At 25.0% G+C, this 17,375-nt stretch overlaps 3 protein-coding genes across 4 annotated transcripts; 1 reads left to right on the top strand and 2 right to left on the bottom strand.

The window, feature by feature from the left end:
* The first annotated feature begins 215 nt into the window (after positions 1-215).
* LOC112603636 (exosome complex component CSL4) lies at positions 216-2,092 on the top strand. Its single transcript, XM_025352315.1, has 6 exons — positions 216-250; positions 1,177-1,292; positions 1,364-1,435; positions 1,523-1,696; positions 1,774-1,855; positions 1,918-2,092. Exons 1-6 carry the CDS (start codon positions 223-225, stop codon positions 2,037-2,039), a joined length of 594 nt encoding a protein of 197 aa, XP_025208100.1. The 5' UTR covers positions 216-222; the 3' UTR covers positions 2,040-2,092.
* Positions 2,093-2,141: 49 nt separating this feature from the next.
* On the bottom strand, positions 2,142-9,608 carry LOC112603566. Of its 2 annotated transcripts, XM_025352193.1 has the most exons (13): positions 8,894-9,608; positions 8,551-8,748; positions 8,432-8,492; positions 8,295-8,353; positions 6,002-6,096; positions 3,979-5,934; positions 3,673-3,906; positions 3,286-3,342; positions 3,088-3,220; positions 2,874-3,002; positions 2,665-2,790; positions 2,433-2,581; positions 2,142-2,375 (listed from the first exon to the last, which is right to left on the bottom strand). In XM_025352193.1, exons 2-13 carry the CDS (start codon positions 8,568-8,570, stop codon positions 2,215-2,217), a joined length of 3,180 nt encoding a protein of 1,059 aa, XP_025207978.1. In that variant the 5' UTR covers positions 8,571-8,748; positions 8,894-9,608; the 3' UTR covers positions 2,142-2,214. The 2 variants fall into 2 exon arrangements, with proteins under 2 accessions (XP_025207978.1, XP_025207979.1); XM_025352194.1 differs by lacking the exon at positions 8,551-8,748 and having other exon boundaries at positions 8,894-9,605.
* Positions 9,609-11,090: 1,482 nt separating this feature from the next.
* LOC112603648 lies at positions 11,091-17,183 on the bottom strand. The gene is made up of 17 exons (XM_025352336.1): positions 16,689-17,183; positions 16,242-16,473; positions 15,994-16,162; positions 15,399-15,606; positions 15,044-15,293; positions 14,600-14,968; positions 14,228-14,540; positions 13,905-14,152; positions 13,042-13,213; positions 12,724-12,965; positions 12,522-12,633; positions 12,363-12,449; positions 12,166-12,300; positions 11,918-12,050; positions 11,578-11,841; positions 11,255-11,413; positions 11,091-11,189 (listed from the first exon to the last, which is right to left on the bottom strand). The coding sequence occupies exons 1-17, from the start codon at positions 16,756-16,758 to the stop codon at positions 11,110-11,112; spliced, it is 3,243 nt and encodes a 1,080-aa protein (XP_025208121.1). The 5' UTR covers positions 16,759-17,183; the 3' UTR covers positions 11,091-11,109.
* Between the last annotated feature and the right edge of the window lie 192 nt (positions 17,184-17,375).

Here is a 17,375-nt window from a genome sequence, read left to right as displayed (position 1 = left end):
ATTCGTATCTTTTTTCCATATTTCTAACCACATGTAAACTGTAAACACGATTAAAGATATCTTAATTGTGACTGTAAAGTATAATATGAGTAGTGTACTATATTATAGTAATAATAAATATACTAAAATAATAAAAAATACTAGGTATATATCTATTATCCATTACTATTCTACTTTAGTTTAATAACTTTAATAATAATACATTAAAACAGTCAATTTTCAATGGAGAAAAAAATAATTTGTGTGCCGGGTAAGGTTTTAATAATATTTACCTATTAATTTATAATTATTATACTTATATTTTCCCTAAAATTACAAATTTTACACTAGTTTTTATTCTTACTCTTAATAATATCTATATTTTTATCCAGTAACTAATAATAGTATGAGACGCCTAATTATCTTGAATACTCATTTATACTTTAAATCAGTCAATATTTTGTGAAATTTTTTTACAGTAGCCAGTAAGCAATTTGTTCATTATGATTTTCAAAAATATTAATATATAATATTATTCTAAGCATATTTACCGCATTTCAAATGTATAATATATACTGACTTTCATTAATTCCACCTTTTTATATTTACCATACAATAGTATATATCTCTATCAATATAAATTTAGTGAGTATATTAACTAGAAAAAAATACACTAGAGAAGTTAGTTTACTTTGTATACCTCTTAATAAATCACTTTAAATTGCTTTTATTTTTATTATAGCCTTTAGGTACTTGTAATTTTCTAATTAGCTATATTTTAGATTACTACCGTCTACCTTGCATTAGTTAATATTGTTCACTAAGCGATACACAAAATTCAAATTTATACATAAGCATTGCTATATTCAGATTTATATTTGATTAAGTTATGCTAAGGTTTTAATTGAAAATTGAAAATAAATAGCTTTTAAAATTTAATTAAAATAGCTAAATTTATACCTAATCCATAATATGATTTTTTTATTAAAAATGTTTTTTATTTTTGTTATTAAAACACTAATTAGTAATTGAATGTACTCATTTTTAACCACTAATATTTTGATTGAAAATATATGTTTTATGCTAAATTAAATTAATTTACTCACTTTTTTGATCAATTGAAATATTAAAATAAAATTTAATGTTTTGAGATAAAACAAAATAAACTTTTTACTTTAATGATTTGTTTATATTTAGGACAACGGCTCTGTAGATTAGATTCGACACACACTTTAGGTAAAGGGACATATAAAAGACAAGATTATATTTATTCTAGTTTGGCTGGAATTGTGAATGTAGATAACACAAACAAAGTAAATAAAAGTCAATTGAATTAAATTTAAAAAAAAGTTAAACTATTATTAAAACTAATCATTCTTTTTAGATATCTGTCGTGGAAGTTCAAAGTAAAGATCAGACTATTGTTCCAGCACCTGGGGATATTGTAACAGCGATGGTAATATAGCTTGAATTTATTTTTTTTATCAATAAATTATGTTTATTAAACAGAGAATAATGAAGATGTTAAAAATTATTTTGTTAGGTGACTACATTAAACCAAGATATGTGCAAGTGTCTTATCACAAGCGTCTGTGGACATGAGCTGAATGAAACATACAGAAGTAATCTTAGAAGACAAGATGTGCGCATGAAAGAAATTGACAAAATTGATATGTTACAGTGTTTTAGACCAGGAGACATAATATTGGCTAGAATCGTAAGCGACACATTTGTTGTTTAATCTTATTAAATATAAACTACTATTCATAATTTTGACTTGCATTTATTTTTTAGTTGCCTATGACTGAAGCTCATACCTTTAAACTAACCACTGCTGAAAATGAACTTGGTGTAGTTATTGCGTGTAGTGAATTTGGTAAGTGTTACTGATCAATGATTTTAATTGACTTGATTATATTCATCTTGGATAATTTTTAGGCTATCCAATGACTCCTATTAGTTGGACTGAAATGAAATGTACAAAAACAAGTGTAATAGAGTACCGAAAAGTAGCTAAAATTGTTCAAGACAACACAGAAGAAAATATTTTAAAAGAATAAGAATTATTTTTCTTCTTAATTATTTACATGATTTTTTTGTATGACTCAATTGTTTTTTTAAGGTTTATATTTTGTTGTAAAATAAAACAAAACAACATAAAATACGAAAAATTATAACAATATTTATTACATTTTTATTCCAACACTATAAGATGAAATAAATAAAAAATTTATGTCAAGAGGCTTGAGAAGACTTTTGATTTAACTTTTTAATTTGAGAAAGCTTATAAAATTCTTGCAATTCTTCTTCAAAAGACACTTTTTCAATATCTTCTGTTTTTACTACTGGTGCTAAAGGTTGTTTGTAACCATACCAGTCGGTTAACCATTCATCATCTAAACAATTTTTAATTACACTGAAAACTGATTATTTTAGTTAATACTATTATTTACCTAAATCATAATAAGGAGTTTGAGTTTGTTTCCGTTCACCAAATCTAATATCCAATTGGACTTGGCTTTCATCATCATTTCCATGATTAATAGCACGATCAGCCTCTAAATTCTCAGAATATGTTACAAATGCATAATAAACACGGAAGCTATAAAATATAAAAAAATTATCTATCTATATAAATGAAAAAAATGTATAAATTATAATATTTGATAGTTTTCCTATACACACTCTGGTTTTTTATGAAGTGTTAAAGATTGTATTGTACCAAATTCCTTGAACCGATTGTATAAGTAACGTTTTCCAAATTTGATTGGTATCTGTCCAACATATACCACCCTTTTCTGATCTTTAGGTCTAAATAATTTAATTTTTACAATAACAAAAAGTTAGGAATACACTTTCTAGTATAATTATACTATAATGCATATCCTCATTACCTTTGGAGAGTGGTTCGTGCAGTTTGACTATATTGTACTCCTTGTGAAGGAACATCAGTTCTATTACGATTATAATAATCATCTGAACTAGATGATGACGAGCGGCTACTTTTATTATTATAATCAGATCTTATAAAAAAAATAAGATAAAATATTAGCTAATAGCATAGATTATATAACTAGTAAATTGTTTAGTAAAACTTATAACTCTAACCTAGATAAAACACGGTGAGCAGAATGCATTCTAGATTGGTAGCCTTTTTTTTGAAACTTATCATGTGTGTTTAAATATGTTCCTTGTGTTTTATCACTGGACAATGTCGAATCATCAGAAGTATTTTCATTATCTAAAAATAAAAATTATTTAATAAAAAATATAGATTATGATTATAAATTTCATTATAAAATTTACCGTTATCCTCTACTAAACTGCCTTTCATCAAACTCGAGGTCTTAGCAATTTCTGATGCTAAAAGTATAAAACAATTTTTATTATTTTAAGTTTCCAGATTTCTATTTAATTATGTCAAAACAAAATTGATAAATTTAAGTTTAATTGCTTATTGATTATTAAAAATATCATTGAAGATATAATATGATTAACTTCAAAAACTAAATGTAAGTTAACTCCAAAATTTTAGGAATTCAAAAAAATTTTTGTTGATTCCAATAATAATAGCTTTAGCAAATAACAATACATGTTTATATCTTTTATAATAAAAATAAACATAAAGCTACTAAATATTAAAAAAGTTTACAAAATTTTTTTTTTTTTTTTTAGCAATATTAGTAATATTACCAAAAGATGATGGTAGAAGTTTTTTAATGTATTCAATTTTCATGCGCTTTTTCTTCAATTCTTCTTCTTCGTTGTTTATTTCCTTAGCAGTAATAGTTTCATCTTCTTTATCATTAATCTTTCTTTTTTGACTAGTGAAATGTTCAGCTGTGGTTCTATCAAACTCTTCTTTCATTGCTTTCAATTTATCATCATCTTCTGTAACAACATCTGTACCAGGCTCTTCTCCAATTTCTAAAATTGAATTACATACATCTTTAAATCATGAAATACAATATAAAATATATTGATATACAAAAATATTACCTGAAATATTTATCAAACCCATTTTTTCTCTTTTAGCTCTAAATTCTTCCCAAGAAATTTTTTTTTTATCGGTTTGAGTATCTATATCCACGGTTTTTGTAGAAGATACAATAGTTTTCGGTTTTCTTATGATCCCTTCTTGGTTTTCTGTATTTCCATCAATTAAATCAACAGAATGAATTCTTTTTGGATTGACAGATTTTGTCTTTTTTTTAGATTTTAAATTATTTTCAATAATGTTATGTTGAATACTGCTATTATTTTCAGTTTCACATTTTATAATGGGCATTTTACCTTTTACCGAAGTCAAATTACCTAGATCTTTAGGTTTATAATCAAGATTGTATACTGCAGGGTTTTTAATATTAGAATTGGAATTAGAAGGTAAAATAATTTCATTCATTTTTGCCAAGTTATGACTTTCAGCAGTTTTTTGTAAATCATTAGTAGAATAATATGGATTTATTATCATCTTAACATTTTCTTCACTAGTATTATTGAAATTTTGAGGTTCACATTTTATAACAGGCTTTGAAACTTTCACTGAAATTTGATCATTACCAACTTTTTTTTGTTCAAAATGAAGATTATGTGCAATGCGTTTAACTCCACCATTTTCAACAGATTTTATAGACCTTTTATTACTAACTTGATGTTTAGAAGTAGAATTTTTTAATAATAAAGATGATGCTCTATCTTCATCTTTTACAAAATTGCGACTATCAGCAGAATAACATGATTTCACTTTCTTTTTAAGAAAGGGTTTATCTGTAGAGTCGTTGACATTTTCAGGTTCAAATTTCACAGTTGGAGTTTGAACTTTAACGGACACTTGATTAGAACTAAAATGTTTTGATGTACTGTACACAGGGTACTTCATATCATTAATAGTTTTTAAAGACACTTTAGGAACATTCTGATATTTTGGAATACATTTTTTTAATAACAAAGGAGTAACATTATCTATAACTTTCACCACATTATCACTATTAATTGGACTTTTTGAACCATATTTACTGACATTATTTTTCACCATATTCTGGCTATTTAATACAGTTTGTGAATCATCAGCAGACTGGAAGCTCACATTAATTTCTTCAGCAGTGTTGTTATTATCAATAGGTTTTTGTTTTAAAGTTGGTGTTTGAACTTTAAGTGGAATTCCATTATCATCTAAATCTTTCAGTTCACAAATAGGATTGTAAAAATGTTTAACATTACAATTTTCAATAGTTTTAATAGAAATTTTGTTAATTTGTTGATGCTTTGAAGAAGAATTTTTTAATGAATAAGGAGTAACACTATCTGAAACTTTTACTATATTATGAATATTAGTTGCATTTTGTGAATCATATTTACTGACATTATTTTCCTCTTTCACCATATTGTGGCTATAAAATTTATTTGGTGAACTATCGCCAGAATAATGAAGGTTTACATTAATTTCTTCAACAATAGGTTTCTTATCAATATTGTCAATTTTATCTTTAGGTTCATATTTAATAATTGGTGTTTGTACTTGAACTGGAATTTGATTATCGCTTAAATCTTTTGATTCACAAAAAGGATTATAAAGATGTTTAACACAATTATCTGGAGTGTTAATAGAAATTGTATTATTGCCTTTTTCAACATTTTCATTAACATCTTCAATTTCACATTTTACAATAGATGGGTTAATATTCCCCAAAATGTGATTATTAACCTCTTCTATTTCACAAAAAGGATTATGAATGAGATGTTCAACATCTGAAGTTCCCATTGTTTTTATAGAAGTTCTATTAATACCTTTCTTTGGAGCAAAACTTTTTGGTAATAATGATGAGGAAGAAATATTTTCTTCTACTTTTACAAAACTCGAATTACCAGTAGTATCTATAGAATTATCAGTAGAATAGCATTCATTTAATGGTTCTTCTTTTTCAATTTTGATTGTGATTTGACAGTCTTTATTTTCTGAAAATATATTTTGTACATTAAAATATACCAAAAAAAAAATAATAATGATGATGAATATATTTACCATGAGTACTAAACAATTCCTGATCAAATAGCTCTGAAAAACTCATATTTTTACAGTCTTCTGGAAGTTCAAAACCTGTATTACATCTTGATACACTGAAAAATAAAAATGATAGTTATAGATAACCATGTTAAAATAATTTCAATACTTAAGGCTAAATTAAACATAAATTTTGAAAATTATGTGTACATCACTGTTTGAAAAAGGGAGAAAGTAGGTAAACGCTCTGCTAATCAAAAGTGTAGACTATTCCTCATCATTAAATAATTAAATGTAAAATATGAATTTAATAGTTCCTTAATAAATGTATATTCTTAATCATTTCTTTTATTCCTAACATAACATTTTATTATAGTAGTATAAATATTTAAAAATTACAATATAATTAATAATTATAGACAAGTAAATGAATTGTAACAAATAGAAATAATATATTAACGAGGTACTTAATATATTTTGTACAATGATTTTAAGAATTGAGTTAACTGTAGCTATATAGTGAAACTATTTGCTAAATAATCAAAACAATGTATAACCCTGGTTTCTAAAAAAAAAAAATATTTCAATCCTGAACAATAAAGGTTCTAAAAAAACAAGTGTTGATAATATTTTGATTGAAATATAAAGAAAAATTTTAAATATTCTTTCTTTTAATACATAGCTTAATATGATCAGTCTCAACAAGTTCAAAGAAAATAACACAACCAGAAAATTGTGTATTAATAACAATCTTAAAAAATTAAGCAATTATTTTTCATAGATTTCAACTTCAAATGTAAATGAAAATAGATATTTGTACAAACAATAATGATTTTAGTTATTTTTATTATAATTTAAAAGTATTTAGTGTGAGGATTCAAAACTTTAACATTTATTAATATATTAAAAAAATAATATTTTCAAAATTTTTTAATCATTTCAATATTTAATCAAAGGTTAATTTTTATTATAGCCTATTTATATTACAAACCTAATTAACCTGTTCTACGATAAATTTATAATGCCTGTTAAGTTAATAACAATAATGTAATTAATTAAATGTTTTTTAGCAAAATTTAATTTAACTTACAGTATTATTAATAATGAAACAAATTACTATAAAAGCAATATTAATTCATCATAATACATAATTTAAAAATATATAGGCTGTAAAACTATCTTTGCTAAGAATAATTTTATCTGTGTACATTGATTGATCATTATATTCAAATTTAACAAATTTAAGTCATTAATGACTTACTCTAAAACAAATTACGTTCCGTACCTACTTTACAGCAGAGCTGTTACCTACTTCACCCTTTTTTTTATGTTTAAAATGCTTATTTTTCATTGTTTATTTGACATTATATTTTAAGGAAATTTAATTTGTCTCATCAATATGATTGAAATTTAAAACAAAATCCTATACTTTAATAAACAAAACCTTAAACTTCTTATAAAAAAACTAAACAAATAATTTTATTGTACGCTATTTTATTGAATCTTTTTGCTATATTCATGAAAAATAGTAGACTAGACTTATAAATAATTACTAAAATATTTAATATAACCATAAAAACATTTTTTCTAGACAAATTTAAATAATTTAAAAAAGGTCAATATAAATTATTATAATTACATATTTTAATATATTTGTAACAAAAATTAAATCAATTTGCTACTAACTTTACTTAGAACACTTGATCTAATAACCTAATTCAATAATAAATATAGTTATAAGTAACTTGTAAAATTAAATTTTCAACTAATACTAGTCTCACATACTATCTTTGTTTTTCTTACATGAGGTATAATTATTCTTATTTAAAAGAAAAAATACCGTTACTTAATCATTAAATCATTAACATAAAATCTCCCACATGAGTAGGTATGATGTACATAATTAAATACAGTGGCGGCTCGTGGGGTTCATTGAAGATAGGACACAAATATTTCCCTCATTTTCGACAATCACAACTTTAAACTTATGTATTATTATAGAATATTAAAACATAAGGTATGTGTAACCTTGTGCCCAACAACGCTGTATAATTTGTGTCGAATAAAGGGAAAATCTAGTAACATTGATCGGGCCATATTTGTGCCCGTATAATACTGCATGTCTGTATTTGATGACATTTTTTTTTCAATATATTAACTATATAGTAATGGAAGAAACACTACCTACTTAATTTTAAATTTTTCTTCTTTCTTTCAATTTTGAAGGTGGGGCACATGCCCATGTGCCCCATAACGCGAGCCACCACTGATTAAATTAAATATACCTATATTTAATAATCATAAAATAACTTACGACGAATAGTATGAATCAAAAATATAATCCAAATTAGCTTGATTATTAATCTCATTCACCTAAAATAAATAAAAAGTACAACATTAAACAATACCTTCAAACAATATGAAAAATAATACTATAAAAATACTCTTTACCTCAGCCATATCATAAGATAAAGACTGATCATTGAAGGAGAAACAATCTTTTGATGGTGACCTAAAACATGAAATAAATGTAAATCTGTACTAAAGAACGATGAAAATCTAAGACTCACTCTATTATATCTGAATACATAATTGCCAATTTAAACAACTAAGCGGTAAGATAAGACTTGCCAAGTGTTGTCTTTATTAGTATCTATGCGCAAGTGTTTACATATAAAATGTTAGATAGGTATATAAATTTATTACAACAGAACAAAAACAACTACAGGTACAAGAAATACGCAAACATCCGAGCAAGGATAATTTACCTAAAAACAAAAAAAAAAAAAAAACAATAACAAAAATAAAAATGGTTTGAAAAGTGTGGATCAAAAATGATGCAAGGTGATGAAAAACAAGTATAAACTTTATCTTGCGGTAGTTATAGCTATTATTTTAAAAATACTGACTTACCAAAACCCAAGATTTGAAAAACGTATTGTGCCTAGTAGTAACTGTTAACAACTAACAGAAATAAACAGTTATATTACTAGACGATTTGTATCGAGTAAATAATTAATAAAAAGGTAACTGGGCAACGACGTTGATATTTTGATTGAAATAGCTGCTAGAACAATAATTGACGACGCCTTTGACGACTAACGAAATCCGGGATCAATGGAAAACTGATCGCGCACTTATCCGAAAGAGAAATAATCTTCCGCCGCAGTCGGGGAGAAGTCGTTTGTTTAGGAACTATTATTATTAATATACTGATCGGATCAGCATTCGAGTTACTCTGCTGTAATTGTATATTATTTAAAACACTAATACGAAATAAAAAACATAAATTAAAACGTGCCCGTTCGCGAGCGCGTGTGTGCCGTGTACGTCTACGACGTACGTACGTATGTGCGTACTGCGTTTGCCGTATGCCGACGACGATATCAGCTATGTCACCGTTTTTAGTTTTTACTGTTTATCTGCAATGACTTGTTTTACACAATCACTACGCTCCTGAATTTAATATTATTTACAAAAATTATATTTTATTATTATGGACCGAGTTTTCCTCGTTTAAAATCTACTCGGTATTCACCACTTGGTAGTCATTAGTCGGTGAATTGTTTTTATAGCGCTTGTATTTCGTACAATCCGGGCTTCGACATTGGACAACCTCACGTGGTCACATGCTCTGTTATCACTTGATGGCCGTGATTAGAAACAAGATAACGTTACAAACGTGGAAGAAGACTTCGTAGTCATACTAAAAAAATACATTACAATAAATAGCAGAAAAGACCCAAAATATTTTTTAAATGTTATCAAGTTTACAAAATAATGTTATAAAATATATTTTGTGAAAATGACAATTTTCTGTAGTTTTCTACTTCATTTTTAAAGTAAAACAAAAAATCAAAATCGATTTTGTCAAGAATTAATTTTTCAAAATAATAAATGTATTAGTATATATTTGATAAGAGTTTTTGTAATTATTTATCTGCTATCATTTTTAGAGCTGTACTGTAATGTAATACTTGAATTTGTTCATTGCTACTCTAATCAGGAAAAATAAAATTTTTATTAAAATTTTTATGCTAAACCAGTTTTTGACGAATAGTTGTTTGCTGTAGTTCTAAAACTAAATAGCTATATAGATTTTTAAATTAGAATTTTATAAACTAGATACAACTTTTCAAAATATTTTGACTCTTTGTGGTGTTTATACCATTTAAACAGTCATATGAAATTTTCTACTTTTTATTATTTTTGAATTATGTTTAATAAAATATGTTTTTGATTAAAAAAAGCTTTCATATAAACCTTCATAAATTGTTAATAATTCAACTAAAAAAATTAAAAAAGTTCAGTGTAAAAGCCACTAAGTATAATATTATACTTAATACCTATCTATAAAAAATGATTGAATACATTTCATAGTGATAAAAGTAAAAATATGTTTCAATAGCTTTTACTATTCTAATTCTTTGAATTGCCATAAAATGAAAAAACCAATCGAGAGAAAATTATTTACACATAAAAATAAGGTCATCAATATTTGAATTTCAATGATTTAAAAAATGTAAGTGGCTTTTATACTTAACTTTTTTAATTTCAATAAAATAAACTTATGAGGAATCTTGTATTATATTTTTTTATAAGTTTAAGGTATTAACATAAAAAATAATATGTATATTAACTACAAAATAATTTACACTTTCTTGATTTTGATGAATTTTATAAAATATATTTATGAAGAAATACATGACCATGAACTACTGATATATAAAAATGTCTAGATTTAATATAAGGTTTCTCACAAGATTTTTTTCAGAAGGCTAAACATTTTTTAAATATATAATAATATGAACAACTTCTTTTATGAACATTAAAAGTTCATATTTTTAATAACAAATTTACATTAGTTATATGTTGTATTGTATTGATCATGTATTCATGTCATTAAATTAAAAATGATTTAGTCAAAATCATGGAATAATATATTAATTAATTCAAATCCTAAAATAAAATATATCATATAATAATGTACAATTCATAACTAACAAGTATAAAAAAACTTATTCCAATGTTTCATACTGTTATATAAACAAATTATACATAAATAATCAATAATGATAATTAAAAATATAATTATAAAAAAATAGTTAACTTGAGTTTAGGAATCAACCCTATAAAAATATGTTAAATGTAACTAACACAATTATCATTAAAAAATTGTTTGTGATCCACTTTCCAGCAGATGATATACCTGAAATAAATTATTAATTATTCAACATAAACCAAAATTGAATTATTGAACACTATCATATTTACTTGAAGCTAATTTTTTGTTGTATACAGGACATCCTTGATATGGAATTTTTAATTTAACATTAGTAGGGTAATAACCACTTATTTTTAATGTCTGAGCAGGCAATTGACCAATTAATAATAATTTACTAAAATCAGATTCCAATTCATTAGCAAGGGCACCTAATTTAAACAAATTAATTTATAACCTTATTAAAAAAAAAACATTTTTAAAAATTATTATTGATATTAAGAAAACGAGTAGATTACACAACTTGTCTGGAATCTAGTTATTTGTATAAATTAAATTGGTATAATTAATTAGAATAATCTTATACAAAATATACCTTTAAAATGAACTAAATATTGAATACAAGCTCCATTATGTAATATTTTTGTTTTTCTACTATCTATAGTTATCATCCAATCAGGAACCCCCATTGCATTCCTCACAGCTTCAAAGAAATGTGTTGTTTCATATTTAGTAGTTTTTCTTACATTCACATATTTTATAATATCTTTATCATACTCAATATTGGCACAACCTAATTTGTCATAACCATTTTTTGAAAATACAATAATTGATCTACCAATTGCAGAAATGTCTCCTTCTAAAATTATATATTAATTTAAAAAAATTTTAATTGATTACACCATACACGCATATTAAATAATGAAAACAAGTACCTAAAGGTAAATTTGGATCAGAAAATACCATTGAATGTGAACCAACGTCAATATTACCCAAACGGCCAGATATATCTCCAACATAACATCGTAAAGGTTGATCGGGCCCACATTCATCATCATACAGCTTTACCTATTACATTTAAATTAAATATTTTATTTATTTATGCTTTAATAACACAATAAATTAATGAAACATAATACATCCACAACGGGTTTCAAATAAATTGACTATACATATACTTTACATTTAATGGGTCAGCAAGTTGTGTGTAGTACGGGTTCCAAATATATCCAGCTGCAGTGCACCGAGTCCCATGATCTTTAACAGTGGCGTCAATACCCACTGGGTTAACATATATTGCCCATTTGTGATTTTTAGTCTACAATTAAATAGTATTAATGAAACAAAGTCAAATTTAAATATACGCATCTTAAAATTTACCATATTTTTATTATATAAGCCTGGGTAATGTAAATTAACTTCAATTACAGTATCACTTTTACTTCCGTCATTATAAACTAGCTGTGTCTAAAATGTACAATAAAAAATGTTTACAACTACATAATGAAATATTATCAATTAAATCAATTAAATACAAACCATTCTTATATAACCATAAAGAAAACCATTAGGATTATGAAATGAAGCCATTGCTCTGATTTCTCGAGCTTCTGAAGGTGCATATCCTCTTTCTATTGTAGAACATACTAATCTATTGAAATCATACACACAATATATTAGGTAATTTGTACATAATCAATGGTTTTATTAAATATGAATTTATTTAACTATATTTACCTACCTTTTTTTAGAAGGCATACCATGTATCATTACTGATCGACCTAAAAATACCAATTGACCAAATAACTGAGCATGGGTATCATTTCCAAAAGTAGACACGGTTCTAGCACCAAGTATTGAGCCAAATTTCAAACTCCAATCACCGTATCGTAAACCTCCAGTCTCTTTATTATTCCATGGATCCCAAATTTCATATAAATTTGAACTCTCACATGGTAAGTCTAAACCACCATCAACTGGATTCTATTATAGCATAAATATTAAATAAAAAATTATAAACTAATATTATATTCTAAAAACTAATTTAGTTTTAACTTACTGAATAAACATAATAATCATATCCACCTTGTATACCTTGGAGGTTGATTTCAAAATCAACTGGATCATACTCAGAAAGTTGGAATAATTCAATTTTACCAGAAACAGAATTTGTATCAGTATCACTGTACCAGTCCTTTACTACAGCTTTTCGATGCCACACCTTTTCTATTCTAAAATTATTATTTAACAATTTGAATTAAGCTAATAGTACATTTTAATCAATATCTTAAATATTTTATTATTTATATAGTTCTGACAACTAACTCAATTAAAAATAACATCACTACAATTAAAGTTGTTAACAACAAAACATTCTAACCATGTCGGTTATATCAAATATTTAGCTGAATCTAGTCATGTAAGTTATGTTTATGCATGAAGCATCAAAAAAATTAATTTATCAACAAAATAATAAAAATAAATGTTATTCTGAACTATAATAAATCATAATAAAATTTATATAAGTATTATATAACAATATATTGTACATAATGTAATCAAAAATATTTCTTATTAATATACCTATGGCTAAGAAATATAATAATCAAAATATTTTGCTACAAAATTGACATTTTAATAAATTTTAGAATAATCTATAAATAACATTATAGTTATAGAACAGCACTAAAAATATTGTTTTAGCTATTTTTTTTGTATTTTTAGTGTGTTTATATTTTACAGTATATACATTACATACAAACATGCAAATTGTAAAATTTTTCTACTTTATAAGTATCAAGTACAATTAGCCTAATTAAAAATAAATTATGATTCAAACTTTAAAAGTGAATAAAATGTCGTGCAAGAATTGTTAATTATTAAATACATCCACCATATAATCTTCAATCATTGTTAAATTACTTTGAACAAGCTAAACGATCCCCACGAGCTTGTGGACCATGGTCACCATAAATCACCAATGATTTACCAATAATTGAATTTATTCCAAACAATGACATATATTCATCCACAAACATATGTCTACTCACACCTATTGCGTTTAATTTATTACCGGCTATCGATAAACTATTCAAACGAGAAGATAAATCACCTACACTGCAGTATTTAAGAGACTTACTGCATAAATATGTCATATTATTTTTCACAACCTATTTTTGAAGATAATTAATAATTATACAGACAAAACAATATTAGATTTTTATGATTATATAAATTAATAATACCTTGTGAGGATCATATATAGGACCTGCACTTTTACATCGATCCATCCAATTATAAAAGTCTTTTCCAGGTGGTTGTATATTTATAGACCACCTATGTTCATCTGAATCTTTAAGTGTAGTACCATCAGCATGAACTAAACTTTCAATTATTATTACAGTTTCAGTTGCTCCAATGTCAATAGGTTGTCGAAACACAATTCTGCCAACTAAAGGATAGCGAAAAATAGCTTCTGAAGTTAAATAAGCTACTTTAGTTTGAGAATTTGGACCAGTAAATGGTAATAATGTAGTACAAGTCAAAATTTCCTTATTTCTAAAATAAAATAAATTATATTAATTCCTGCATAAAATAAAATTTACTTTATTATTTACATGTATAATACTAATGATCTATGAATAACACTATTGCTTCCAAATAGAGGTAAATATGTATCCCAATTAGAATTATCATAATTATATTTTCCACTTAAGTCACCAACAGCATATTTATCTTGAGTTTGTCTTTCAACTCCAGCAGGAAATAATTTACCAGTTGGATTAAAAATTTTACCAACACCCAAACAATTATTATTTATACTCAATGGTGTCTTATATGTTTTCGGAATTGAAGGCATTTCATGTAATCCTAAAGTTATGTCATTTTGAATTGAATCAGCTTTGGTATAAACATTAGTGATTTCAAATTTTGATTTTTGCCATAATGTCAATTCAAGTTTTATTTTTGTTTCATTAACAAATCCTCTAAAAAAAATATAGTTATGTATTTATATGTATTACCTATATATTAATTTAATTATTTAAAATAAAAATAACTACTTTAAGGTAATGCTCTTTTTTAGATTGATTTGTGCACAATCTAAAATATTATCAGTACGTTCACTATCAAACAGAACCATGTATAAAGCTCTACTCTCATATTCAATATCAAATGTAGCGAGATTAGTATCTCGTATTAATGACTTTTTCCCAATTTGAACTGGCCCAAGTCGAGCACCTAAGTCACCTAATCCATTAGATTCAGGATCATATAAAATTTGTAAAGCATCACAGTTGAGTTTTGACTTATCTGAAAAATTAGTAAAATACATCATTATTTTAATAAAAATAACATCATGATGTTAAAATTATACATAATACTATAAAATATAATCATATAAAAGTAGTAACATGCCTGAAATAGATTCAAGAACATCAGTTGAAAATATTTTCCAATTATTGGCTGTGAGTTCAGTTTTTAAACTTTTTCTATCTTCAAGATTAGTAAATATAATTGCATCCATTAAGCTGCTTGATATACCAACCCAAACTATATATATATTACCAAAAAATCGATTTTGAAACTTAGCTTCAGCCACTCGCAATTCTGAATCATCTTTTGCCTGTAAAATATTATTTATTTAGTTAAAAATACTTCTTATGAAATATGAATAGATTTATCTTTTAAATAATTCAAACTGAAATTGTATAAAAAAATTAATTTTTAACACCATAAGAAGCTAAAAATAGCCAAATCTGATTGTAGATAAAATTGATAATAAATAAACATTGAATATGTGTTTTATATCTATACAAAGTGGAATTAAATAATATTCATTTTCAAAAAAAAAACAAATAAAAACAAAAATAAATTACTTTTGATCTCAGTACAGAAACACTGAGGCAAATATTACATATTTAAAGTATAGTACCTACCACTAATTATAAAAAAATATAAAATAATTTTTTCAATATATGCTTGCTATTAAAAAAATAATTAATACACATACCATAATTGTTGAGCAAATAGTATTCCCAGCATTATCTTTGAGTAACAAAGATCTATACCAAATTCCAAAAGGACCAGTTAATTCTAATATAGATTTTGAAATTGAAAACTGACGTCTAGTATCATTTTCTAATATTAATTCTCCAAATGTTACATCAAAGTTTAATAATCTATTAATAAATTCACATAATTCATCGTATAATGTACATATTAAAACAATTCATATTTAAAAAAAATTATTTATATTACTCATTTCCAAGATTTTTGTCACTACAACGATCAGCTAAATTAGTATAATCAACAGGAAATTCTTTTATTTGCCAAGACCATTGAAATGAATTGCCAAAATTGTTTAATGAAACAGAAATTAAAATAATATCATCAATCAATGAATGTTGAGAAAATAATATTGAGCCGTGAATTAAACCTTGAGAAAAACTTGAAATTAACTGTAAACTGGTATTAACATTCTTAAATTCATCTAAAACAATAAAGTTTGTATTAATAAAATTAATTAATTGTGAATTAAAAAAAAAAAAAAAAGCAATAATATAAATTTATTTTCACATATGGATATATAAAATAAGATAAATTAATACCTATGAATAATTAATTGATAATTTTTAAGTTTTACTATATTAAAAATAAAAATAAAATATTAGATTAACATATAAATTGGTAATTAAAAATAATTACCATCATCCAGACTTTCACAATACAGATATGGAAGGATGACTAACACTAACAATAACTTTGGAAAACCCATTCCAATGGTTGAAAAACGTATAAATTCAACTCATTGGACCAGAACAAATAGAAATTAATGTTTTGAATAATTAAGTTAACACATTTCGATGCTTATAATAATAATATTCAAAATAAACAAAATAGTAAAATAGTTTAGCTTCACATTCTTGTCATAAATTGTCATACTTCAATATGTATCAATATTATTATTACTGATATACCAACTACAAACTTCAGTACACTAGTCAATAGTGACTACAGAGTAGAGAGTACAGACTGACTAGTGAGTAGTGATCAGTTCACGGAAAATATAGGTAATATTAATATATTAATACACCTATAATCCGTGAGTAGTGACTAGTGACTACTGAAGTACTGAGTACCTACTACTGAATACTGACAAGTAAGTATATCGTACTATCGATTGTAGGTGTAACAATTTTACAATTACTCCTCTATTATATAGCTTGTAGAATATACATACTACATGACACATGTACGAGATGATAATACTTATCAAACAACCGCATATGAATCAATTTATCACTTGTTGCGTGTTAATACAACACAACCATACGAAGAAAAAAATAGTTATTTGATATTTTGATTTAAAACAACACCAACGCAAGCAACTTT

The sequence above is a fragment of the Melanaphis sacchari genome, unplaced genomic scaffold (genome assembly GCF_002803265.2).
Source record: "Melanaphis sacchari strain LSU unplaced genomic scaffold, SCAv2.0 Contig10_pilon_pilon, whole genome shotgun sequence".
Taxonomy (NCBI): domain Eukaryota; kingdom Metazoa; phylum Arthropoda; class Insecta; order Hemiptera; family Aphididae; genus Melanaphis; species Melanaphis sacchari.
Note: the sequence above shows the minus strand (reverse complement) of the source record. Positions and strands in the feature narration are given on the sequence as shown.